The sequence below is a fragment of the Phocoena sinus genome, chromosome 10 (assembly GCF_008692025.1).
Source record: "Phocoena sinus isolate mPhoSin1 chromosome 10, mPhoSin1.pri, whole genome shotgun sequence".
NCBI classification, from domain to species: domain Eukaryota; kingdom Metazoa; phylum Chordata; class Mammalia; order Artiodactyla; family Phocoenidae; genus Phocoena; species Phocoena sinus.
Window position 1 is genome coordinate 10,029,337 of NC_045772.1, and position 26,391 is coordinate 10,055,727.

The 26,391-nt window shown below is 56.9% G+C and overlaps 1 protein-coding gene across 8 annotated transcripts; it reads left to right on the top strand.

Moving 5' to 3' along the window:
- Positions 1–1,149: 1,149 nt before the first annotated feature.
- LOC116760123 (casein kinase I) lies at positions 1,150–26,391 on the top strand. 8 transcript variants are annotated; one of them, XM_032644489.1, is made up of 11 exons: positions 1,150–1,312; positions 4,807–4,894; positions 13,188–13,298; positions 13,434–13,582; positions 14,899–15,127; positions 16,137–16,307; positions 17,608–17,756; positions 21,857–22,049; positions 22,153–22,292; positions 22,891–22,953; positions 23,835–25,009. In XM_032644489.1, exons 2-10 carry the CDS (start codon positions 4,819–4,821, stop codon positions 22,921–22,923), a joined length of 1,251 nt encoding a protein of 416 aa, XP_032500380.1. In that variant the 5' UTR covers positions 1,150–1,312; positions 4,807–4,818; the 3' UTR covers positions 22,924–22,953; positions 23,835–25,009. The 8 variants fall into 8 exon arrangements, 7 of the variants coding, with proteins under 7 accessions (XP_032500380.1, XP_032500379.1, XP_032500385.1 ...); XR_004351654.1 differs by lacking the exon at positions 1,150–1,312 and adding an exon at positions 1,470–1,518 and having other exon boundaries at positions 21,837–22,049; positions 23,835–26,391; XM_032644490.1 differs by lacking the exon at positions 1,150–1,312 and adding an exon at positions 4,219–4,240 and having other exon boundaries at positions 23,835–23,878.

Below are 26,391 nucleotides of genomic sequence, written 5' to 3' on the forward strand. Positions count from 1 at the left end.
AGTGACTCTTCCCAGGAACCTCGCTTCTGGGACGGGATGCAGTGCACTCCAGCATTTTGTGTGTCCACAGCCACAGCTGTGTGCGTGAATGGATGTGTGTCATAATTTGGAGCTTTGCATGGTACAGGGTAAATATCATTTTAATAACTCTGCCCTGGAATCTTTCATCAACTGCTCTGGAAGCCAGTAGGAAGCCTTAATTAATTCTCGGTGACCTGGGGAGGGACGGGTGCTCCCTCCCGATTTGCAGATAAGGAAACCCCAGCCCAGAGCTGGGCGGGGAGAGCTGGGCGGGGACTTGGCTAAATGTGCACCACTTGGGGGACCCTGGCTCAAGTGTTGGCTCCATGGCAGTGTGTGGGGTCTCTCATTAAACGAGTGAGGACAGGATTGGGTTTGAGGTCAGCTCTGTACCCATCAGTTTGAGCTGCCGGAAGAGGAAGAAGGGTGAAGAAAAAGGTCTTTGCATTTGTTTTTTCCATGGGGGCAGAGCGCAGCATAGCCGCAGCTACCTCTCTGGGCCGTTTGTCAATATCCCTCCGTCTCTTGCTGTCCGGTCAAATCGCTGGCCCCTGAGTCAACCTGGCCTGTGTGCCCTGCAGCACTCAGAGCCCCGAGGCGGAGTGTCCCCCAACACTGTAAACATTCTCCTTTTGCAAACACCGGCCTTCAGAGGGGCCCACTACTAGGGTGTGAGAGGAGAGAGAACCGGACAGAGGGGAGAGGAGTGTTTGGGTCTAGAAGAACCCAGCTTTTTGTGCGCCCTCCTACTCCCCACCCCCTCCCAGGTTTTTCCACCTGTGCCCCCACTGGATCAGGGTGTCAGTGTCTGTGTGCGCTCCTCGGCCCCACACGTAAGGCCCCGTTCCTGCAAGGTGCTCCTCGCGAGGCTGGGGGGCCGTGTTTCCTGGCTGCGGGGCCCCCCAGCGTCCCCGGGAGCGGAGGGCGCGGGCCCTTTAAATCCTCCAGGGCGGCGGCGGCGGGCCCGGGATGACATCAGCGGGCGGGCCTGGGGCTCAATGGGAGCCGGCGGGCGCGCGCCAGGCGGGAGCGCGCGAGCCGGCGGCGGGGGCGGTCGGGCAGAAGGGCCGGGAGGAGGGAGGCGGCGTCGGCTGCGCTGAGATCCCAGAGCCTGAGCCCGGCCGGGACGAGCGGAGCGGAGCGCGGCGGCAGCGGCGGTGGCGGCGGCTGGGCCAGGAGAGGCTGGCGCGCCCGGCGGCTCTGCGAATCCTCCGGCATCCGCCCAGGCGGGCCGCCCCCGCCCGCGGCAGCTCCCCGAGCAGCGGCCCGGCACCGGCGCCTTCCCGGCGGGGTAAATATTGGGGGGCCGCGGGCCCGCGGAGGGGCGCAAACCTGGGGGGAAACGGGGCTCCCTCCGCCTCTTTGTTTTTGCGCGAGAGGGAGGGGAGGAGAGGGCGGACACACGCGCGTTCGCACTCGGGTATGGGGGGGCTGCCCGGGCGCCGCCCGCTCGGCCCGGCGAGGACAAAGGCGCGACTGGGGACGAGGAGGAGGAGGGTGACTATTATTTTGCAGACTTGCCCGGGGGAGGCCCCCCCAGTCCGGCCCGCCTCCCCCTCCCCCAGCTGGACCGTTCAAGGCCCCAGCCAGCCGGGGCGGCCACCCCAGGCTGCGATTTGGGGACGCTGAGGGAGGGGGTCCGGGACTGGGGTGCTGGGGTGCACCCGATACTGTTGATTCGGAATTCTCTCCCAAACCCTGGGGCTTCGGTAGGGTTCACCAGAGCATTAGCAGAGCCCCCAACCCCTTCGCTCCTGGCTTGGGTGCTCCAGACCTGGGGGTCAGCAAGGCTACTCTCCCGCATGTTGGCTGGGGGTGCTTGGGGGCCCTGGGGTGATGGGGTGTGTGGTCACCCAGCCACCGATTCTGTTTTCCTTTGTGGAGAGAAAGAAAGGGGTGGGGGTTATTTATCAGATCGGATTCTCCCGTTTCTGCGTGTGAGAAATCCATGTTTTGCAAGTCTCTGTGGAACATAAAACTATGTTTGTGCCCGGGTGTCCTTAGAGAGAGGATTCCCAAGCTCTTCACGCCCAAACTCAAAGTGGGGTGAGCCCCCTCCCCAACTTTTTCCCTTAGTTTTCTTGCATATTTTCTTTTTGGATCAGCCTTCGTCAGCGAGCTAGATTTGGGAACAGGGGAAGGGGATCCTGAGTGTCTTAAGTTGCACCCAATAAATGCCTGTTTGGGGCTCCTTTGCCTGGGTGTCTGGGATGTTCCTCCACTTTTTATTTTAATGGTCCAGGGACAAGGGCCCTGGCTGGGGAGGGGGGTGGGCAGGGAGTAAGAAAACTGCCCATGTGCCGTTCTGCTTGGTAGTTTGTCTAATTTTTTTTAACCAGTTGAAACTCCGGAATCTTCATGTCCGCCTTTTTTTTTTTTTCTTCGTTTATTGCAACGCCAACCCCCCCCCCCCCCGCCCCCCAAAGGAGAGAAGCAGCAAAGAACTGGAAAGCCTCTTCCATTCCTGACTCAAGCCTCTCTCCTCTCCTCTGGGAGGCTTTTGGGGAGACAGAGCTGGGACAGTCTAGGCTCTCCGTGGGGCCCTGGCCCCCCGGGTGTAGGAGGAACGCTGGCGGGTCTGGGTGGTAGCCCAGAAAAGTGGTGGTTGCCTGCAGGGCTGATTGTTTGCACCTTCTCTTCTCTGCCCTTCTCTGCCGACAGCCCGGTGAGTGGGGAGGGGTTGGGGGGTCATGTGCAGTGTATTTATGTAAGACACCCAGACGGAGGGCACGGGTATTTATATAACCCGGCGTGGGTATTTATGTAATATAGGATGCGGGTGTATTTATGTTCCTTTCCTAACCTGCGGCTTTCCCGGCTGCCATGTGTGGTCTCTGAATTGGCCTTGGCGGAAGACGGACGGGGCCGGGGGTGGGGGTGGGGGTTGTTTGTGTGTGTACACACCCGCCTGCCCCCCACCCGCTTCCCCAAGCAGGGCTCACAGTGTATGTCTGCGTTTCTTTCTTCCTTTGGAGTGTACACACGGGACGATGTGTATGTGAGGTGTGTGGCATGTGAGTTTCCCGCATATGTGGAGTGTGTTCTGCTGGCAGCCCTGGCACCTCAGCTGGGACTGGCCAGGCGTGTGGGCAGAGGCCCTTGGTGGAGAGCCCGGAGTTTGGCTGGCGCCGGGTGGAGCTCCTTCCTTGTGACCATTGGTGAAGGGCTAGTGGCGGCTCCCTGGGAACTAGTGTTGGAGCTGGATGTCTCTCCTGGGCAGGAGCTATTGGCTCCTTGCCTCCGCTGGGGTGGAGAGCTCCAGCCTGACCAACTGTGGAATAAAGCTCTCCCGTCTCCCCTCCTGGGTGGGTCTGGCTTTCGGGGTAGTCCTTGGCATGGGGAAGGGGCAGAGCCTCTGTGCCGCACACAGCTGCTTTTCCACCTTCCTGTTTTGTTTGCCTCCTGGCCCTGGCATGAAATAGGTCCTGTTTGAGAGGGTGGAGGCTGCCAGGTAGGGCAGCAGGAACCCTGTCTGGGTCTTAGGGGAGGAAACTGTCACTAACTTGCTGCTGGGGTGGGGTGGGGAGCAGGTGGCGTGTCCTCCCTGGGCCTCAGTTCCCTGTGCAGGGAGCAGCACCTCTTTATAGTTTTCTGCACTTGCCCTCTCGTAGACCCTCTGAGATCTTAGGGACCCCCCATCCCTCTCCTTATTCCATAGGCCAACCCTCTCCATCCCCCAGAACAAAAACCACCTCCTCCTGGCCTTTTGAGTTTCCTCCTCAGCTGCCCAAACCTTTGCCCCAGGCCAGAGCAGAGGCATCCCTACCAGGGTGGCCCCTGATGTTCTGTGAGCTTGGACACCCAGGGTGGGGCACAGGAAGGAGGGAAGTGCTCAGGTCAGCGCTTTCCCCCCAGACCTCCTCCCACACCACAGAAGCTGGTCCTTCAGCTCAAAACCTGGCTTTGGTCCCCTCAGTTGCTCTGCAGGGCCCTCTTAGGAGACCCTCCTGATCTGGAAGAAAACCAGCCCCAAACTGTTCATCCAAAGAGATCCTTGCAGAGAGTCCTTTGTGAGGTTCTTGGTGTTGTGAGGTCGAGAGAGGGAGAGGGCCAGAAGGTGGATGTTCTGGGGGCCCCTTTCTTGCCTTCCCCGTGAGTTGGGGAGGAGACCTCTCTGGCAGGGCACACTGCAGACTTGCAAGGTCTGCCTCTGGGAAGACCAGCCCAGGCTGTGAAGACCTGGCCTCCAACTCTTGGTGCTGGAAGCTGGAGGCCTGGGGTAAGGATGGGGGCACAGGGATCCTGTCAGTCCTGATGGGGCTGAGGAACTCCTTTGGTGACAGTTCAAGCTGTCCTCCTATCCCTGGAGGTTGGAATTTGCTGGTGGTTGCCATGGCCGCACCCCCAGGGTGATCAGCTCCTGCATCCCACCTCCCCATCACCCGCTTTGTCCTTGATTTTCCTATCAGAGTCTTTGCCCATTGTGACTGGCCTGCCTCTGAGAGGCTCCTATCGGAGGGTCCCTGAATGAGTAACCCCCGAGGAGATGCTTGCTTTGCTCTTTTCCTCCTGGGCCTTGTCTCTAGTCCCCCTTCTGCCTGGCTACACTGACACCTGTTCTAATAGCCTCAGCACAGGTGGAGGCTATTGGGCTACCTGACACCTGGTTGCTCTTAGGCAAAGCAAGGCCAAATCCCTTCCTGGACGGTGGGAGGGAGGATGGTGGTGTCCTAAGTTTCTCGTGGCTTTTCCTGACCTTTGGTGGGGGAAGAGTGGGCTCTGGGAGCTAGGCCCCCTTCCCAGCTTCCCTCTTCTCTGACCCTGTGTTTCTGCTTACTTTTGCAGCAAGAGTGAACCATGGAGCTACGTGTGGGGAACAAGTACCGCCTGGGCCGGAAGATCGGGAGTGGGTCCTTCGGAGATATCTACCTAGGTGAGTGTTTCTGGCTCCAGCTCAGTGGCTCTGGAGCCCCTGGGACAGCCCTGGGCACTAGGAGGAAAGATGCCAACATTTCATGCTTTGAAGTCAGAACGTGGCTCTGGTGGCATGTTTTGGTCATTTTGTCCCCAGAACCGTCCCAGGTGGGGAGGGAAGCAGCAGGCTGGGGGTGAGGCAGGCCGAGGGGCTCCTCAGTCAGGGCAGTATGGGATCCCACTTGCTGCAGTCTGGGCAGGGGAGTGTATTTTTAACTCTGGTTTCTAGCTGCAGATGAGCTGGGTCTCCAGCTGGGCGCGAGAAAACTCAAGCTCGGTTAGCACCCCTGTCTCTTGTCTCCTGGGGGAAGGATGCTGGTGGACAGAAGAGGCTTGAGCAAGCTGATTGCTCCCAGCTAGGCCCCCTCCCTGTGGTCCGGCCTCTTGGAATTCAGCCCAGGAAGGCTTCGGAATGACGCAGGCTCCCCCGTAACCTCAGGGCCAACCTCAGGGCTGGGGCGGGGGTCGGTCTTAGCTTTTAGGATCTCTCTCCCTGGATGTGCTTCCTGTTGAAAGTCTGAGTTTGCTCTCTTGTTGTTGATTAAACAAATCACGGACATCTCACCCCGTCCTTGACCCAGGAGAATGCCCCTTTCTCAGCTGCCCTGGGGGTGCGGGGGCACAGTCAGGGGGCGCGGCCCTTCCTTGGCAGTTGTTGGTCTGGAGGGGAGAGATTGTGTTGGTAATCGTGGATTGGAGTTGTTAGAGCAAGGTGGCAGCCCCTGGGGTTTCTCCCCATTCCTGTCCCTGTGCCCTTGGAAGCATCTGTGCCTCTGTTTCCCTCCTGGGAAAAGAACAATAAGTCAGTTCTGTCCTGGGCTGAGGAAACTGACAGGTCAGTGTGCCGTGCTTGTTGCTTCAGAACTCGGGGGCTTTCTCTTACTCAGTGATCTGGGTCCCTACCCTCTTAGGGTATGAAATCTGCTTCTCAGTGAGCTGCCCCTTCCCCATCAGAGGGGAGGGGGACACGTATGCCCACACTCTCTGGACAGTACTCAGGCTGGGCTGGGCCCTGTTTGAATGCTGTCTTCCCTCACAACAGCCTCTAGAGATGGTGCCGAGCTGTCCCTGCTTCACACATTGAGACGGGGGCGGCACAATCAAGTTGGCCACCGAGGCTTCTCTCCAAAACTAGAGAAGACAGGGAATTCCCTGGTGGTCCAGTGGTTAGGACTCCGCACTTTCACTGCCAAGGGTGTGGGTTTGATCCCTGATCGGAGAACTAAGATCCCGCAAGCCGCAAGCCGTGTGGCGTGGCCAAAAAAGAAAAGAAAACAAACAAACAAACAAACTAGAAAAGGCAAACTTTCTACCCACAGCCCTCCACGGGAGTGAGAGTGTAGAGGACAAAACGTGGGAGAGAGCCGTCAGACCTGGCTTTGTGCGGTTGGTGAAGGTTGTGTGATGCTGCTGCCTGGCCCACTAAGGACTTTCCTGAGGCACAGGTGAAATGGGCGCGTGGGAGAGCATCTTGTAAACTGTGAAGTGCCAGCCAGATGTGCAGGTCATTGTCAGATACCTAGTAGATCACCCTCCTGTAAGCACTGCAGAGCTCAGAACAGAGGGAAGGAACAGTGCAGGCTGGAGCTGTTGGAAAGGTTTGCTCTGTGACTCTGAGCCCCTCTGGGGGGAGGCGGGGAGGCGTTGGGTTGTGTCCACCTTCTCGCCCCGGCGCCCAGCACGTGGGGGCTCAATGAAGGCCTCTCACATGAATGAAAGAGGAAATGGGGGCTGTGACGTGCAGGGGCCTGTGAAGCGGCTTCACTTATGGCAGGAGAGAAGAAGGTGGGGATATGGGGGCAAGTTCAGGTCCCCAGTCGATTTCTCATGTGCTGTGTGACCTGGGATCTGAGCCTCAGCCTCTCTTCTCATCTGTGAAAGGGGGTGCCCATCTCCTTACTGTGTGTGAAATTGGGGTGGCTATAAAGGACCCTCTTATCATGGAGGCTTTGGGCTCAGGACTGAAGCCTGGAGCCACTGGCTTGAGGGCAAAGGGCAGGGAGAGGCAGCTTTTGGCTGGTGCATACCTGCTGCTAGACAACACCCAGCCCCAGGCCTTCTCTTTGCAGAAGGGAAACTGAGGCCCATAGATGGAGGGGCAATCCAAGGTCATTCAGAAAGTCAGTGTCCCTGGTCCCTGTGCTGGGACCTTGCTGGGGGCAGTACTTCCTGTTTATCCAGTAATCATCTAGTTCATTTTTTTAAAAATATATTTATTTTTGTCTGCATTGGGTCTTAGTTGCTGCGCACGGGCTTTCACTAGTTGCGGTGAGTGGGGGCTACTCCTCGTTGCAGTGAGTGGGCTTCTCATTGCGGTGGCTTCTCTTGTTGCGGAGCATGGGCTCTAGGCGCGCGGGCTTCAGTAGTTGTGGCACGAGGGCTCAGTAGTTGTGGCTCGTGGGCTCTAGAGCGCAGGCTTAGTAGCTGTGGCGCACGGGCTTAGTTGCTCTGCGACATGTAGGATCTTCCCGGACCAGGGCTCGAACCCGTGTCCCTTACATTGGCAGGCGGATTCTTAACCACTGCGCCACCAGAGAAGCCCCCATCTAGTTCATTTTAAAAACTAGGTCTGGGTTTACTCCCCTTTGTACAGGCTTTGGAGTAAATTCTACCAGGGTTTAGGTACTGGCGTTTCTTTTCCTCACTGTATGCCCTTGAGCAAGTGATGACCTCTGCCGGCCTTGGCTTCCCCATCTGTAAAATGGAGTTGCGAGGCCTCCAGGGTGGTGAGAAGTAGTGAGGTCACAGCATGCAAAAACTCTGCACATGCTCAGCCCTGCAGTGGTGCTTTTATGTTGTGTCTGTCCCCCAACCCTCAGTCTTGGTTAGGATTTGCTACTGTCAGGAACTGGGTCCTCTTGGGCCTGAGCTGGGGGGTAGGGAGCTGGTTCTCTGCTGACTGTCCAGCCTTCGCTGGCTGCACAGGCCTCGGGGACCCTGGCCTGATGCAGTGTCCTGCCAGCTCCTTCCCGGGCCCCTCTCGCTGGTGTGGGGCTGGTAGTGATTGTAGGGCCTCCCCGGCTGGCCTCACTGGCTCCCTTTGTTCAAAGCTCTGGCCACATCCTTGTCACTGGTGCCAGTGCCAGGGCCTGACTCCAGATGGCCTCTGCAGGTGGGGCTGGGCGCGGCCTGCAGGCCCTGCTTTCCAGGATCCGCTGAAGGCGAGCACATTTGTGGATGTGGCCGCAAGGCCTATACTCCTCTTCCAGCCGCTCCTCCCCCTCCCCTCGGCATCATGCGGGGCCAGCTCTGGTAGGGCCTCACCTTGGCTGCGTGGGGTCCGGAAGTGGCCGAGCCTGTGCCACCCACGCTACCAGCCGCTGGCCATGTGCCTCAGGAGCTCTCTACACCTCTTAGTCTGGTCCTCAGTTGCAGATGGGGGAAGGAGTGGTGCACCCCAGCGGGTGATGGTGTGGGTACTGCCCGCCTGCAGTCCCGCCCGGCCCCCCGGTTGTACCGTCTGTGAGCTCCCGCCTGAGCTTGATCATCCCCCTCCCCGCCTAGAACTTGCCGAGGTCCCAGACCCTCTAGGGCTGGCCAGGTCTGAGCCCTTCTCTACATCCAAGTTTGTTTTCCACACTGGCTCGTCCCCCTACAGGGCTGCTTGTTCTCCGAGGGGCCACCTCTGCCGCCTTTGCCTGGCACTTTTCACTTAATCAAAGTTATCCTTTGTTGTTCCCACGGAAGGTGAGCTGAGCTCCTCCAGGGCAGGGCTGCCTCAGGTGGCCCAGAGCTCGGTATGCGTCTGGTGATTGAATGAATGAGATGCTAGGGAATTGGAGTAGAGAAAAAAGCAGGGGTTCTAGAGACTAAGTTTCAGATCCTGGCTCTGCCCCAGCCAGTTCTGTGTGACCTCAGGCCAGTTACGTATCCTCTCTGAGCCTCAGGTCAGTGGTTGTGAGAAGTGAGGGAGGTCAGAGAGAAGACTGGCAGCTTCCTGGTAGAGTTCAGAGGCAGTGCAGGGGTCTGGTGGTGGTGGGACCCGTAGGCAGCTGTGACAGCTTTCCAGCAGTTGCTTGGGGTCAGAAGCCTTTGCCTAACAGCTTAGGTCCCTGATCAGGAAAGTTGTGTGGCATTTGGTCATTGACCTTTGGTGTCTCCGTTTCCTCATATGATACAAACAGTAGTACTGGCAGGATGGTGTAAGAGCTCAAGGGGACAAAGGGCTTTTCCCCTCCACCTCCCCATTTCGGGAAGGGACGTTCTCCGGGCACCTCTGCTCCCTGAGCAATCTGCTGAGTCATAAGTGCTGAAGGCCCTGCATCATCCAGTGTCTCTTGGTCTCTTCCCCCTGCCTGGGCGGGGCCGCCATCGACTGGACAATTGCAGCAGCCTTCTAATACACCAGTGGGTCTCAACAAGGGGAGGGAGGCCAGATTTTGTCTCACAGGGGACGTTTGGCAAGGTCTGGAGACATTGTTGGTTGTTTCACCTCAGCGTGGGGGTGTGCTGCGGGCAGCGAGTGGGTAGAGTCGGGGATGCTGGTAAACACCCTGCGGTGCACAGGACTGCCCCAGAGCAGGGCGTCAGCAGTGCCCCTGGAGTCTCAGGCTCATGGCCAGGATCGTAGCTCGGCATCTGAGCCCCTTCCCATCTCCCCCTGACTCACCTCTTCCACTGTCTTCTTCAGCCACCTCGAGCTCCAGCTGCACCAGACCACCCAGCGTTCACTGCACCCGCTCCTGTCGGGCCTTTGCACGTGCTGTGACCACAGTCTGGGATGGTCCTGCTCACACAGCAGGAGCCCTTGCAGCCTTTCCTCCCACTGCATGGCCAGTGGACTGCAGTGAGCCCCAGCTCACCCCCACCCCCACCCCCATCCTCACTGTTGCCTGGAAACGTGTGAGGCTCTCCCCAGTGATGAGCTTTGACGTGTCAAAAGCACTTTACAGTTTGCAAAGCACTTTCTCTCCCATTGCTCACTGGATTTGGGAATCCACTTTTTTTTTTTTTTTAAGTTTTAAGTGGTTCAGAAATGAAAACACAAAACCAAAAACCAAAACACAAAAACATGCTAAGTAAAAGAAGCCAGTCACAAAAGATCACATATCCCATGATTCTCTTTATATGAAATATCAGGAGTAGGCACGTCCATAGAGACAGAAAGCGGATTAGCGGTTGCCTAGAGCTGGGGCGTTGGGGGAGATGGGGAGCGACCACTAAGAGATGCAGGTGTTTTGGGGATGGTGAAAGTGTTTTAAAATTGATTGTGGTGTTGGTTACATGACCTTGTGAATATACTGAAAACCACTGAATTGTACACTTTAAAGAAGTAATTGTGTAGAATGTGAATTATGTCTCAACAAAGGTGTTGAAAAAAATGACAAGACGTAACATGGTATCAGAAGTGTCCTTTTCCCCTCCTGTCCTTATCCAACCCTGCCCAGTCTTGACTGGTTTCTCATGTTCCTTTTGAGTGTTTCTTTATGTTGATACAAACAAACACAGATACATATTGTTTCTGCACTTTTTTCTTTAACCACTGAAAGGAGAGCATATAATACATACTGTTCTGTACTTTGCTTTTTCACTTCCTGTATCTTTGAGATCTTTCCACTTCTGCACCGAGAGAGCTTCCTCTTTTCTTTCTCCATTGTGTTCCGTTTTATGGATGGGCCTTTCTTTATTTAACCAGTCCCCGCTGCTGGACATTTGGGTTGTTTCCAAGCTTTTACTGTTGCAAACAGCCTAAGTGGACAGCCTCGTCCAGGCCTTATTTTGCACCGTGCGAGGGTATCGAGTAAAGTCCCCAGAGTGGGAGCTGGAGGGAGCCGAGAGGCCTTGCAACCAGGCTTCCCCGGTTCACACGGCAACCGCTGGGGAGGAGTGACCCCTCCCACCGAGAGCGCAGGCCAGCTTGGGTGGGCGTGGTCTTTTAATATTTATTTATTCATTTATTGTGGCTGCTCTGGGTCTTGGTTGTGGTACTCGGGACCCTTAGTTGCAGCATGCCTGCAGTACCTAGTTCCCCGACCAGGATCGAAACCGGGCGGTCTGCATTGGGAACTCGGAGTCTCACCCGCTAGACAACCAGGGAAGTCCCTGAGTAAGCCATTTTTATACTAATGATTTCTTTCTTTCTCTGTGAAGTGTGTGTCTGAATCCTTTACCCTATTTCCTATGGAGTCATTGGTCCTTTTCCTACTGCTTTGTGGGTGCTCATATATTAGTGTGATGTTAGCTCTTTGCTATTGATAAGAGTGTGCACTATTTCTTAGGACTTTGTTTCTGGTGTTTTTGCCGTGGAGAGGGATTCCTTTTTTTGGAGGAGGGAAGGGAGCCTTTTTTTTTTTTTTTTTTTTTTTTTCTTTAATGGCTTCTGGATTTTAAGTCAGGATAAAAAGCCTTGCCTACCCCCAAATTAAAAGGCAGTGCTCCTTTCTTCTAACATCTCATTGTTTTACTTTTTTATTAAATGTATAAAACATGTCCATGGTATAAGGCATCCTTCCCAACACCCAGTTGGAGGGGGACATTACCTGTCACCTTGAAGGCCCCTGGTACCCCACCCCACCCCGTCCCGCCCTCTGCTTCCCCCACACAGAGGTAAGCACTATCTTGACATTTTAAGTTATTCTCTTCTGTTAGTTTTATCGCATGTTTATATCCCTAAACTATATATATTTCAGTGTTGTGTGTTTTGAAATTGAGACAATTAGAACTGTGCTTGCATCCTTCTGTCTCTTCCTTCCTCTTTTTTTTCCTTAAATTGAGGTGAAATTCACACAAAAAATTAACCATTTTAAAAGTACACAAGTTAGTGGTATTTAGTACAGCCCCAGTGTTGTGCGACCACCATCCCTACCTAGTTCCAAGATGTTTTCATCACCCAGAAGAAAACCCTGCACCTATTAAGCAGGCCCATCCTATTTCCCCCTGCCCCCAGCCCGTGGCAACCACCAGTCTACTCTTTGTCTCCATGGATTCGTCTGTTCTGGGCATTTCATGTAATGGAATCAGACAGTATTTCTTTGCCCTTCGGTGTGTGACTTATTCACTGAGCGTAGTGTTTTTAAGGTTCACTGATGCCACAGCATGTGTCAGTGCGCCGTTCCTTCTCAGGGACAGGCAGAGTCTGCTATCCAGGCCTATTTTGATGGACGTTCAGGTGTCTCCACCTTCTGGCTCTTGTGAACGGTGCTGCTCCTTGCTGTCTGCACTCAGGGTTCAGATGCTGAGAGCTACCCACTTAGCCATCGGGAATGCCTTCCACTGTTTGTGGCATCCCCGGGGCGCTTGCACCACCCTGTAGCCATCCTTCTGGTGCTGGACTTTGTGGTCTTTGTTGCTGTGCAGGTCCTTTCGTGTCCTCCCGGTGCTCACGGTTCTGAAGGGCATACACTTGGGAGTGGACTGGCTTGGCCAAGGGTTTGTGTGGGTTCAGCTTTACCAGGTAGAGGCCAGCCTGGTTTCTGAAGTGGCTGAGCCAACTTGCACTCCGGTTTTTTCCCCCCGTACTATATTTTGCTCCACTTTGGACTTCCGGTGCGTGCTGTGAGCTGGGCTGTCTTTTCTCAGATGCCAGTTATTCCAAGGACGTTTGTTGCATAGCCCCATCTCGTCCCCTGATTTGAGGTGCCGGCTTTATCCTGCCTGTCCTCAGTTCTTCCAGTCGTTGTGCCCTCCTCCGGACTTTCTCTGTTGTCTGTGTGCTAAGACTACACCGTTTAGTTGTGGCAGCTCAGTCCCGCTTGGCCCCAAGAAGGAACCAGCCTCTCAGCCTAGCCCCCAGCCCTCCAAGTCAGCCCACCCCTTACTGTAGCTGGGGAAACTGAGGCCAGGTGCAGCGGGGATTTGGGTCTTTCTTGAGACAGCCTTGCCCCCCTCCCTTCTCTCCTCCTCATCCCCACACCCCAATGACCTTAGCTGTCTTCAGCTCGGGAGTCCTCAGTAGCTCCCACGCTCCAGGATGAAGTTCCCCTTACTGGTCTGTGAGCGTTTTTCGGCTGTGCCCTGAGCCCCCTCGCATCCAGCCTTCCTGCTGCCCCAGCCTCCGGTTCTCTGAATGGTCCATAGCCCTCACCTCCTTCCCCTGGCATGAGCTGCAGCTCTGGCTCTCCCCTCCCACCCAGGCTGGGTCAGGTGCCTGCTCTGTGTCCCACAGTCTGTCCGCTTCCCTTGGATACAGTGCCGGGCCCTCTGCACAGCCTCCCCCAAGGGGCGCTGAGCTGCTTGGGGGCAGACACTTAGTTGGTCCTGGTCTGGTGCTGCCTGCCCTGCTGAGTGTGACCCGGGTCCCTTGCCCCCGGCAGGTGCCAACATCGCCTCTGGTGAAGAAGTTGCCATCAAGCTTGAGTGTGTGAAAACGAAGCACCCCCAGCTGCACATCGAGAGCAAGTTCTACAAGATGATGCAGGGGGGAGGTGAGGGCTGGAGGGGGCTGGAGGGGGCGGGGCCTGAGGAGCTCTGTGCATGTGCATGCTTGCGCACGCGGGAGGGGCCCTGGGGCTGGGCCGGGTGGGGAGTGACCGACCCTGACAGCCCTGCGTCCCCCTCAGTGGGAATCCCGTCCATCAAGTGGTGCGGAGCCGAGGGAGACTACAATGTGATGGTCATGGAGCTGCTGGGGCCCAGCCTCGAGGACCTCTTCAACTTCTGCTCCCGCAAGTTCAGCCTCAAGACGGTGCTGCTCCTGGCCGACCAGATGGTGAGTCCCCCACCTGCCCACTCGGGCTGGGGACTGGGCTCCCAGCTTCCCTTCCAACCTCCCCTGCCCCGTCGTGCCAGTGGGCACTGGGTACCCAGCTGGAGGATGCTGGAGCAGGAGGCAGTGACAGCGACGTAGGACGGGCCTGGTTCCTGGACCAGGACCACGGGACCTTGACCATCAGCCATGGTTGGGGGGTAGGTAAGGAGGGGGTATTAAAATGCAGGCTCCCAGTTTCCACTCCAGACCTGCTCGGTTGGGCTTCCGGGCAAGGCCTGGGACCCTGGCCTCAGGTGAGTGTAAAGCCTGTTGTCGCACAGACCTGGGTCCTGTCCCCGTGGGGTGACTTTAGGTGAGCTGCTGGGCTTCGGTCTCCTCAGGAGCGTCTTCCCTTTGCTGGGTTGTTGTGCGGTCACCTGGGATGCCACACGGTGCCTGGACCAGAGCAGGAGCCCACGGACAAGCAATGCTTAGGTCCTCAATCCCTTTATAAGTTCAAAGGAGGAAAATTTTAGGAAAAGAAAATTTTAAAAGCATAGAATTCTAGCCCTGGAATGATATGTGGAGATCTTGTTACATAGGGGTCTGTAGCTGTGGCTGCCCTCCAGAACGTCTGCAAACATCCTCCAGTTTTAGGCTAGATGTGTGTGTGCAGAGGAGGGTTGTCAGATTCTCATAGGACAGGAGACTCAAAAAGGGTTTAGGAGATACTCAGAAGCCTGAGGCCCAGGGAGGGGACCAAGCTGCCAGAGGACCTATTGTGTGCCTATATGTTAGTTTAAGTTTCTAACACATTGTTTAAAGGAGGACAAGGGCCTGTGTGTCCGCCTTACTTTGGTGTCCTCTGGAAGCCAGGGGACAAATCCTGTCGGTCTGCTCCATCTCTGTCACCCCTGCCAAGTTTAGGGTTCACTGGTCCTCCTGTTCCCCCCAGTCTGGTTGCCAGAACAGCCTTCGCGATGCCTCTTTGGTCCCTTGAGGGCCTCTCATGTCCTCTGTGGTGTAGAGCCAGGCAGGTGAGGCCTGAATGCCTTTCTGGGCTTCATTTCTAGATCTTGCCATTCGCTTTCCTGCCTTGCTCTCTTTCCTTTGTCACAGCGAACTTGATGAACTCTTCCTTCAGAGTTCCTCTCTACTGTCACTTCCTCCAGGAAGCCTTCCGTGACCTGACCCTTGAAATCATCATACATGGTGATTGCAGACTGATCTGGCCCTCCCCCCGGCCCATGGCAGGGACCACGGATGTGTTTTCCATCTGTACGGCCCCAGCCGCTCTGTGGAACGTGTGCTGAACGACTTGCTCTCCCCTCCCCCAGATCAGCCGCATTGAGTACATCCACTCCAAGAACTTCATACACCGGGACGTCAAGCCCGACAACTTCCTCATGGGGCTGGGGAAGAAGGGCAACCTGGTGTACATCATTGACTTCGGCCTGGCCAAGAAGTACCGGGACGCCCGCACCCACCAGCACATCCCCTACCGGGAAAATAAGAACCTGACTGGCACTGCCCGCTACGCCTCCATCAACACCCACCTGGGCATTGGTGAGTGAGCGAGGCCCGGGAGCAGAGTACACCCACGGGCTGCTGGCCAGGACCCTGGCTTTCCTTCTGCAGCCTGGGTTTATTCCCCTGGCTGGCCGCACAGGCAGCTCTTCTCTTTCACAAGAAGAGCTGTGGGGTGCTGAGCACCCGCCCTCTCGTGCCTTACTCATCCCCGCAGCAGCCTTGGTGCGCAAGACTGTTTCCCCATTTTTTTTTTTTTTTTTATAAATTTATTTATTTACTTTTGGCTGCCTTGGGTCTTCGTTGCTGTGCGCAGCCCTTCTTTAGTTGCAGCAAGCGGGGGCTACTCTTCATTGTGGTACGCGGGCTTCTCATTGCGGTGGCTTCTCTTGTTGCAGAGCACGGGCTCTAGGCGCGCGGGCTTCAGTAGTTGCGGCACGAGGGCTCAGTAGTTGTGGCGCGCAGGCTCAGTAGTTGTGGCTCACGGGCCCAGCCGCTCCGCGGCATGTGGGATCTTCCCGGACCGGGGCACGAACCCGCGTCCCCTGCATCGGCAGGCGGACTCCCAACCACTGCCCACCAGGGAAGCCCTGTTTCCTCATTTTTACGTGTGGGGAATGCTGGCTCACTGTGTGACACAGGTCGCTTAAGGTCATACAGCTTAGCAAGTGCCAAAGTCAGAACTGACCCCAGCCCTGTCTGATGCCACTGCTTGAGCCTTTTCCGCGGGGTGGGCCAGGCAAGAAGGCCCCGGGGTGCCTACTGCATAGTTGCTGAATGAATGAGAGCCTGAGCTGGAAAAACTAGGCCTAAGTTGTGTTGGAAAAGCTCAGCCTCAGGCCCCTTCTCTGTAGAAGGGGGTGATAACAGTGCCTGTTCGTAGTGGGGCCGCAGCAAGCCAGCATGTGACAAGGTGGGGCTCGTGCTGGGTGCACGGGGGGGGTTGTTCCCCTCAATCAAGGAGCATGTCCTGGAGAAAGGGGTCCTGACTCCCACCAGCCGGGAGCCCAAGTGGACCCTGCCCCTCACCTCGTCCTTGACTCTGCAGAGCAAAGCCGTCGAGATGACCTGGAGAGTCTGGGCTACGTGCTCATGTACTTCAACCTGGGCTCCCTGCCCTGGCAGGGCCTCAAAGCGGCCACCAAGCGCCAGAAGTACGAGCGGATCAGCGAGAAGAAGATGTCGACGCCCATTGAGGTCCTCTGCAAAGGCTACCCCTGTGAGTAGCCCAGTGGGGCAGGTGGTTAGCCTGGGACCCCTGAGGCCCCTTCTGAGGGGCAGACGAGCCTGTCCTGGGCTACCACTGCCTGGCACCAGAACGTCAATCACAGGCTCTGCCACTGTTCAGGCACAGCTGGGAGGCCTGGCTGGTAAATAGCGAGTGTCCCCAGCCCACACTCCGGCCTCACCTCGTAAGGGCTGAATGTCAGGAAGAACTCCAGACCTTCCTCTTCCTGGGAGTCTCCTTCACTACTCTCACGGAACACCTCACTTCTGACACTTCTGGTCACCAAAGGTCTGGGGTTCTTTTCCCCTCAGCAAGCCATTCTCTGACACCAGCCGGGTGTCCTAGAGTTTAACTCAGTTCCGACACTATCTCCCTGGAGGTAGTGTCAGATCCCACAGGGTAAGGGCTCAGTCCCACAAGGCTGTCCCCACCACACTTCAGATGCCGGTCACGAGTCCAGGTTGCCACCTGTGCGTCTGGTTGATGGGCTATAAATAAACCTGAGGTTCCCATGACTCCCTCCTTGGGTTTGATTAATTGGGCTCACAGAAGTCAGGGAAGCACTTACTTGTTTACCAGCTTATTATTAAAGGATGTGGTAAAGGATACAGATGAACAGCCAGTGGAAGAGATAGGTAGGGTGAGGTTTGGGAGGGTCCCGAAAGCAGGAGCTTCTGTGCGTGGAGTTGGGGGGTGTCACCCTCCTGATGTGGATGTGTTCACCAACTGGGAAGCTCTCCAAACCCCATGCTATTGGGATATTTATGGAGGCTTCATCACGTCGGCACGGGTGATCATTAACTCCATCGCCAGCCCCTCTCCCTTCTCTAGAGAAGTGGGTGGGGCTGAGGGCTGGAAATTCCAAGCTTCTGATCATGGATTGGTCTTTCTGCTGACCTGCCCCCATCCGGGAGCCCTAACCCAGAGTCTCCTCCTTAGAGCAAAAGACACTCCTACTGCCCTTACCCCTTAGGCAGGTACAAGGGCTTTAGGGGCCCAGGGGCAGGAGCCAATATGTCTATTTCCTGTTGTCTCACAAGGGTCCTCTCTTGCCTCTGATTTTCAGAGGAGGAAAGGGAAGTTCTCCTCCTGGGGCTTAGAGTTCCCATCGGGCTCTTGACAGGCTGAAGTTCATGGATTGTTGTAGGGAGGACGGCCTCTTGGACCTTGTCTTGACCCCTCTTAGACCAGCAGTATCTGTGGGGACGGTGGCTGGGTGGGACTCCGCCGGCTGTTGGGGGCCCTGGGGGCACATGGGCCTCATGGTGACACCTTCTGTCCCCTCCACCAGCTGAGTTCTCAACATACCTCAACTTCTGCCGTTCGCTGCGGTTCGATGACAAGCCCGACTACTCCTACCTGCGCCAGCTCTTCCGCAACCTCTTCCACCGTCAGGGCTTCTCCTATGATTACGTCTTCGACTGGAACATGCTCAAATTCGTGAGTCACCTGGAGGCCGAGGCGGGCTTGGGGGACTGGACTGGGAAAGCCAACGTGACCCCGTAGCGGGCGGGGCTCCCGGAAGACGGGAGCTATGAGCCAGACAGTGCAGGTGACGTCACCGGGGTCCCGGAGCCCCCGTTCTCCTCCCACTCCAGCGTCATCTGTGCTGACGGCGCGTGCTGCTGCGGTCAGCGGGGCCCAGGCGGGGCACCACCTCCCACCACACCCAAAGGGCCTGTTTGGGCCTCGAGTCCATCGTGGGCACCTGGGTGGGTGGGGCCCGGATGGCGCTGGTGGGCCCCCCTGCTGTCTTGATCGTGGCCTACACCATCCTGCTCTTGTTGCTCTGTACCTCCCAGGTGGCGGCCTTCACTGAGGCCCCCTTGGCCTGCCTGGACCCCTTCATTGTGGTTTCCTTCTTCCTGGTCATGGGACCCTGGGTCTTGCTAGGCGCCTCCTCTCTGTCTCTCTCTCTTTCTCTCTCTCTCTCTCTCTCAAGAGTCTTGGGGGTGGGGTGGGGAGAACTGTTGTAGTCAGCTGGGCCTAGAGCCCCGGAATCTGTGAAATCCTATGTCTTGTTTCCCGTCTCTTCTGGAAAAGGGGGCTTCCTCGAGCCAGGCTCAGCCCCGTGACAGCGACGCTATTGCACTGCCCAGGCCCCGCCCCTGTGCCTGTGCCGGGTCCATGTACCCACCCACGTACTGGTAAGGCCCCTCCGAGACCTGGCCTCCAAGACGTACCGCTCGGCGGGGTGAGCACAAGAGGCTGAGCCCCTGCTGTGCTCTCTCTGTCCCTTCCAGGTGCCTGGCACCCCTGGGCACCCAGGACCCTCCAGATAGGCCCATGGAGGAGCTGCCCCACACACACTCCTGGCCTGTGGTCTGGACCTCAGGGCCCCAGTTCTGACATCCCCAGGTGTGCCTGAGCCCACCGGGGCTAGGCCCAAGGAGACATCCCTTGGCATGGTGGGAGTACAGTGGAGAGGCATGATGGAGAAGGCCCTGCTGCGAGATTCTTGGGGACAAATCGGCTGCCTGATGAACAGAGCCTGAAGGAGGGACGATGCTCACTGCCCTGGAGGGGCCTGGTGGCAGTGGGCCCAGGAGCAGCCTCAGCCGGACCCTGTCGGTGGCCTCTATCGAACCTGAACTCATTAAACGCCGCTGCCGTGTACTGCGTTCCATCGTGGCGTGCCTCTTGGTGGGTGCCCTCGGCCTGCCCCACCAGATGCTCAGGACTGAGGCCTTGTTCTCCAGGACGCTGGGATCGGCACTTGGTCTTGTGCCCCTCCTCCCTCTGGCTCTCAAACAGTGGCCTGGTACTGTTCCCTAAGGAGTGGGGCAGAGGTTGGGGGTCCCACAGGCCGAAGGGCCCCAGGGGTGAGAGATGGGCAGTGGGGCACCTTTCGCCCCAGACCTTCCGGCTGGGAGCACAGCTGAGGGCCCGGGGCCAGCTCTTCTTGCCCCAGGGCACTGCTCAGGGCACTGGGTACCTGCTCATCCATGTAGAAAGTCATTCCTGAACCTGGTTCTGGGCTGAGTTTGGCCCTTTTCTCGGTATAGCTCCAGGAATGGATTTTGCATCGTCCAGGCCTGTGCCCTCCAACGTGGTAGCCACTGGCTACATGTGGCTAATTTTTAATTAAAATTAATTAAAGCTGAAAACGTACTTCCTCAGTTGCATTTGGCACATTTAAAGTTCTCAGGAGCCACAGGCGGCTGGCTAGTGGCTGCCATACCCAGCAAGGCGGATGTGAACATACCCATCATCACAGAAAGTTCTGTGGGACCTGCTACTCCAGATGGCTCCTCACAGAGCTTCTCATGGGACCATCCAGCCGACAAGATCTCGCCTCAAACCAGGCCAGGAGCACGCTCTCCACCCATTGCTGGCACGCTGACCCCTTCCTGGGATTCCCTTAGAGACAGGCCCTGGACTCAGAAGCTGAGCAAAGGTGCCAACAGCCTTATCCTGCCCCGATCTCTGACTTGAGGGCCATCATACTGGATAATTGGGCACCTTTGACCCGTCACCACTGTAGTGGGGGCAGAAGTATCTGCAGACACGTGATGGAGACCTTCCACCTTTCACCCCGAGACCGAGCGCCTCCCACGTCACCCCTCTCCCCGCAAGAAACCTTCATCAGCACCTACCGGCAGACTGGACACCATGCTGGACGCCGTGGGCCACAGACTCTTCCATGGGAAGGATCCTGCCCTTGACTGAGAACTTCCCTCCTTGGAGTGGCCGCCTCGTATCGTTTGGCATCAGGGCCCTGGAATCCCCGGATACCTGGAGCCTGGGGTGCTGCTCTCAGCACACAGAGCCACTGTGTTCCGAGGTCTAACTAGCTGGCCAGGTGGAAACTCGACACAGCCAAGGACAGGGGTCCATACGACACTGGTGAACGCTTGTGTGACTTTGATGTTGACTGACCTTTTTGTGTTTTCACGTGGGCAAATAAAAAGCCAAGAGACCTCCCTGGTGTGCGTTTCTTGAGGCATCACTTGGGTTGGTTGGAAATGGAGAGAGTAGCTCACCTCAGCCTGCCGCGGGCCTGAGCCTGCCGTTGGCCTGAGCCTCCTGAGGTCACAAAGGGCAGGGGCTCCAGCCCTGCGCTCATCCACGGCCCCTGGGCTGTGCACCTCTGAGTGAATCCCTTGGCTTCACTGAGCCTGAGTTTCTCCCACCAGGGAGTGAGTTCATACCTGCCTTGTGGGGTTGATGTGCCCTCTGGCCATGGGATGGGATGTTTAATGAGTGGCTGCTGCAGCTCGTATCATAGGTTTTGCTGTGCTTCTGGCCGGACGTTCTCTTTGCCAATCTGTAATTGAGGGGGTGGGAACCCCGGGTGAGGAGTGGAGGTCGGGAGATGGTGCCCTGGTGCTTCCATCTTCCAGGCTTGTGGGTGGGAGGGCTGGGAATGGGCATCCCTAGAATGTTCTGCTAAGTCCTCTGGGGGTGCGGAGAGCAGAGCGGGACCGGGTGGCGGAAGCCTGGGTTCACACCCCAGCTCTGCTCTGAGCTGTGTGGCCCCAGGAGGGTCCTGAGGCCTCTCTGGGCCTTGGTTCTTCAGTAGGATTCAGGGATCATTCTGATCCCCAGCCGCTATCTCTCGGAATTGCTTAAAGTCAAAGGGCCACCCCTACCCCATCTCCCAAGGACAGCAGGGCCTTCTCCGCCAGTTCTCTGGGAGAGACAGGGTTGCAGGAGCCCGCACCCCGTGGCCCGTGAGCAGGCCCCCAACTCGGCCTGCAGGTCTCTCCACAGATGCGGCCCCCCTCATGCCAGCCCCCGCCCTTCCCTGTGGACGACCCCAGGACCAATTAGGTGACGCGGCCTGGCGCTGCTCCCATGCTGCACTCCTCTCTGGGCCTTCCTCCTCTCCTCCTGCACTGGGGGTGGCCGTGGCCAGACGGCAGAGCCCCCAGGGGCTCACGCATCCCTTCTGCCACAGCCTGCCTGCTGGGCCTCTTTTTCTTCCATGGGGCATCTAGCCCATTCCTTCTCCAGCTCCTATCCCAAGGCAGGCAGCATCTGTGCGGGTCCCCCGGGCCTCTTGGTTGTGGTCCCCACAGCACCTGCCAGAAGCCATTGCCAGGTCCAGGGGCAGGGGAAGAACAGCCCTTTGAAAAGATTCCCTGGCTAGGCACTGGGAAGCCTGGTTTGAGTCCTGGCCCCACCTTCAGCTAGCCTTGTAACTCTCTCTCTGGGCCTCTGAACACCTGCCCTGCTGTATTTGGAAACCTTGAGGAGCTGGGGCCCCTCTGTACACGGAGGGGACCCAGGTTGGGAGGGCCACGGAGTACCCTTGGTTGTCTTGGGGCATGCGACCTCCCTCTGCCCCTCGGGCCCAGCTTCCTCCTTCCGGGCAGTTGTGTGTCTTTGTTTCTCTGTGCGGTGTGATCATGGGTCATTTCCAGGTCTCTTGGGCTTCCTGCTTTGTGGGGAGGAGGTCGGACCAGAGGGTTTCTGAGACGCCACTTCCCCAAGACGCCCACCTGGCCTGCCTCCCCCTGCTCTGACCCCGAGGGAGTGCCAGATCCCGGAGCACACTGACCTCGCAGGGCTGACCAGGTCTCATGTCACACCCACAGGGTGCAGCCCGGAACCCCGAGGACGTGGACCGGGAGCGGCGAGAGCACGAGCGCGAGGAGAGGATGGGGCAGCTCCGGGGGTCCGCCACCCGCGCCCTGCCCCCTGGCCCACCCACTGGGGCCACCGCCAGTCGGCTCCGCAGTGCGGCCGAGCCTGTGGCTTCCACCCCTGCCTCCCGCATCCAGCAAGCTGGTGAGCAGACACCTTGGGCAGCGTGGGGCCCGGCGGGGGGTGGGGGCGCGGGGTGGCCAGGCCCCAGGTGCTGAGGGCAGCTTCCCCCCGCTTCGCTCTCCAGGCAATACTTCTCCCAGAGCGATCTCACGGGTCGACAGAGAGAGGAAGGTGAGCATGAGGCTACACAGGGGCGCCCCCGCCAACGTCTCGTCCTCCGACCTCACTGGGCGGCAAGAGGTCTCCCGGATTTCAGCCTCACAGGTGAGCTGCCCTCACGCCAGCCCTTCTGTGCCTCACAGCCGAGCCAGGAGAGGTAACCGCCCCAGCAGGCAGTAGAGCTGGAACCCAGCCCTCTGCCAGGGGCCCAGCCTGCGTGGGCGGCGGGGCGCTCACAGAGGAGGGGCTCGTGGTCCCTGCCATCAGCGAGCCCCCGCCGTCCCGGTCCGCACAGCATGGAGGGATGGGTGGACCCTGTCGGCTGGCCCCACTTAGGGACCATGTTTGGGCTAGGGAAGTTGGGAAGGGGGAATCCGGGGTTGCCCAGGGAAGGGGTCCGGCAGAGGTGGGCAGGAGACCTGCTCTGGGCCTCCTGCCTATGGTGGAGGAGTCTCAGCAGGACAGGCCACAGGCTGGGAGTCCAGCGGCTCCATTCACGTGTGGCCTTGAGCAGCTGCTTTGTCGCTGGGGGCAGGGTTCTTATCTTACAAAACAGAGACATCCCGGGTCCTTGAGATCACGTACCCCTGCCCTTGGCTTGAGGGGCTTGGGTTGGGGGTGGGGCTCCACGGTGGGGAGAGACTTGCCGAAGTGCCGTGGCCAGCAGCTCACCCCTCCCACCTTTCTGCCTCCCTTCCCAAAGACAAGCGTGCCATTTGACCACCTCGGGAAGTGAGGAGCCACCATCGGACCAGTATTTGCTTAGGTGAGCCGATTGCTGCAGACGTAGCCCCGTCAGGTCTGGAAACACCCACGGCCCCCTGGAGGAGCCCAGTGTGTGCGCTGAGAGGGCCCGGCCCACGCCAGCTAACTTCTGCTGGAAAACTCCCTCTTGCGTGGGGCAGTTCTCCATCCCCGCTTTGCCTTAACTATTCTGGAAGGTTGGTAGCAGGGACTGAGTCCGGGGCCCCACACCCCGACCTCCCCAGGGCTCTAGCCTTGTCCCCGCCTCTGGGCCGTTAAACGCTTCATGCAGAGCACGGAACACAGGCCCTGTACTTAGGAGTTTATCTGCTGTCAAAGAAGGCCCTTGGTGGCTCCGCAAGCCCAGGAGAGGCCCTCTGGCTAGTGTGAGCCTCCATGGAGCTTGTGGCTGCCCGAGGCCTTGAGGTGGGATGTCGCAGCTCTGCATTCGGGCCCCGCTTGGGAACCCGCTTGGGGCTCCTTTGGCGGTACGTAGGGGGATGTCGGAGCTCCCTGGGGAATATGTACATGGCTGGCAGCGGCTTACATTTCACAGGCTTGACCTCGCACCAGGACATCTTGAGTACGATCTGCTTTTTGGAAATGTATTCCACAGGTAGCTCTGGGGCATAAATCGGAGTTTACCTTCGTCAGACCTCAGGCCCAGGAACCAGTCCATCCGTGGCAGGGTGGGGCAGATGTGTGGCTGGGGGTTGGCTGCTCACCAAAAAGAGGGAGAGAGGTTCTGTGTCTTTTCTGTGAAAATGGAGCACCTACTTTGTGCCCCAGAGAGGGACCAGCTCAAAGCCTCTGGGGCAGGAAGACAGGAGCTGAAGGCCGCTGGCAGATGGGTAGCCAGAGGCAGATGTGCACCTGATCTGTCTTCTCTCTCCCCCTTTCTAGTGTCTTCACTGTATTTTCTTTTAAAAAAACAACAAAAAGATGGGGAAAAAAAAACCACTCGAACAAAAAGAAAAAAAACCCAGCACAAAACCAACGATGGATTCTATTTCGAGTCTTTTTTTTTTTCTTTTTTTGCCAATGGCAAGAAGATGGGATGCCCTCGGCATAGAGGATCCTCGTCCCTTCACACTTCCCGCTGCCCACAGCCTTCAGGCTGCCAAACGCTCCCAGACATCAGGCTCCACTTGGCGGACGCCACGGCCCTGCCACGGCCGCCGCCTGACATGGCTGGGAGGGGGACACTTCTGCACTGGAGCTGCAGCAGGTCCGCACGGGCCCTCAGGAGGTGGCCTGAGGAGCTGGGGGAATGGATTGGTTGGTCAGAGGCAGGTCCCACTGGGTGTCCATGAGCCTTGGGACCACGGGAGACGTGTGCAGCCCCACCCCCCTGAGATGATGGCCGCCGACTTTCTGTGTTGGGCTTTTGCCAGTGCCCCCCTCAGCGTTCGGGTCCCTTCTTTGCCTGTCCACAGAGACCTTGAGGAGGGGGTAGTGAGGCAGGGGGGCCAGGAGTCCTTGCGGGCGTGTGTGTATGTATCTGACCTGTATCTCCCAGGACAGCAGGTGTGCTGCCCACCTGCCAGGCCGACTTTGTGTTCTCATGCCCCTGACAAGGACATGGGGGTGAGCGGTGACCTCCATGTCCCTCAAGGAGGGCACAGAGGGTCTTTGACACCACTGACCCCTGAGACTGTCATAAGCCTGTGGTCCCCCTTTTCTGGTCTTAGGGCAGAATCTGTGGACACTGCTTCCAGAAGGCATCTGGCTCCTGGGTTATAAATTAATTCCCTGGTCCTGACACTCACCTGGGGTCAGGCCTGGGCACTGGATTTATCCATCCTGCCTAGTTAACACTCGTTTTTACTTTATTTTTGTTTGTTTTTTTCCATGTGTGTATTTCCTAATTTATTTACCTCTGTTTCCCCTTTATTTTCTTTTTCTTTTTTTTTAATTAAAGAGCAAAGCTTTTTATTACTTTGTAATTTAAAAAACAAAAAAAATACTGATGAACTTTGGGGGGAATTTTGTACTTTTTTCCTGTGTAAATATTGGACTTTTTTGAGCTTTATTGTGGTTGTTAATTTGAAGTAATAAAGTAGAAAAGGATAAAGTGACATGGGCAGCCCTTGGTCCACCCACCTCTTTGCTCTAGGGGCTTCTGTCCAGCAGACCTGGGAGCCGGGGATGGCTGAGGACACTCGGAGAGTACTTGGTACCTCCCTGGGACTGTTTTAACCCTGTGCTTCAAAGACCACACACAAACCACCTGGGGACCTCGTTTAAAAAAAGCAGCTTCTGACTCAGGAGGGCTGGAGTGGGGCCTGAGAGTCCGCATCCGAACAAGTTCCAGCTCATGTCCACAGCCCAGGACCACACTGAATAGGAAAGTTCAAAACGCTCTTCACGTTGTCTTATCCACAATTCTGAGTTATCTTAGCCATTAATTCTGAGTTAGGTGTTAATCTCCCTGCCTTCAGATGAAGAAACAGTGTGAACGTAAAATAACTTGCCCAGGACCACAGCTCTCCTGGGTCCAATGGCACCTGTGCCACAGATGAGCCTGGGCAGTTCCTTCGGCCAAGCTTTGATAAAGGAACAGCCCTCAGCCTTGGCTGCCTTTGTCTGGCCAGCTTATACAAGAATTTGTCTAGCAGTCCATGTTTATCCAGCACACGTTACTTTCCTGCTTCTCATTCATTAACCCAAAAGCCACTGTTGCCACGATCTCCACTCACAGGCAACAGCTCAGCCTGGGGAGGAGGTGGAGGGCTCTGAGAGACCGCTTGTTAGTCCTGGGCATCGCTCAAAACCCTCATAATTCAGGTCCCTTCCAGTGCTGGCATTCGAAGACCCTATGACCCCACAGCCTGGCTCAGGCCTGATAAAGGGTCTCCTTCTGGCCCTCCTTGTGAGGCTGAGGCAAAGGTGGGTCCTTCTTCTTGACCACCAGGAGATGCCAGAGCTCCCTGCATTGTAGGCAGTGAACCACAGGGAGACCTGCCTTGGAGCAGGGTGACAGTATAGTTGGTGATTCCTAGCCCCTCCCATCTGACATCAAACAGTGTGATGTTACCAACTGTGGGCCCTAAGGGGAAATACAAGGAGTTAACCTTTTTTTTAAAAAAAATTTTAATTTATATATCTTTTGCAGTGAAAATCTTAGATCCTATTAATACTAATGTGCTTATTTGCTGTATCCTATAATATACGTAAGTTTCAAAATTACAATTTTAATGTTACTACTAAAAGTATTCCTATGGATGGGAATTCCCTGGCTGTCCAGTGGTTAGGACTCCAAGCTCTCACTGCCGAGGGCCCAGGTTCAGTCCCTGGTCAGGGAACTAAGATCCCACAAGCCTTGTGGCCAAAAACAAACAACAAAAAAAAGTATACCTATGGAGTAAAAAGTTTTTTACAGGTTTTTTTTCCCCCCTTAGAATGTATCTAAGGAAACTGTCAGAGTATAGTGCCCAGAAGTAACTTGAAATTACTCTTT

Bases quoted from the DNA above. Each gene is read 5' to 3' on its own strand.
- LOC116760123 (XM_032644488.1), top strand. From the start codon at position 4,819: ATGGAGCTACGTGTGGGGAACAAGTACCGCCTGGGCCGGAAGATCGGG. The intron at 16,308-17,607 runs GTGAGTAGCCCA...CCCCTCCACCAG, and splicing joins CCTCTGCAAAGGCTACCCCT to CTGAGTTCTCAACATACCTC. The intron at 22,050-22,152 runs GTGAGCAGACAC...TTCGCTCTCCAG, and splicing joins CTCCCGCATCCAGCAAGCTG to GCAATACTTCTCCCAGAGCG.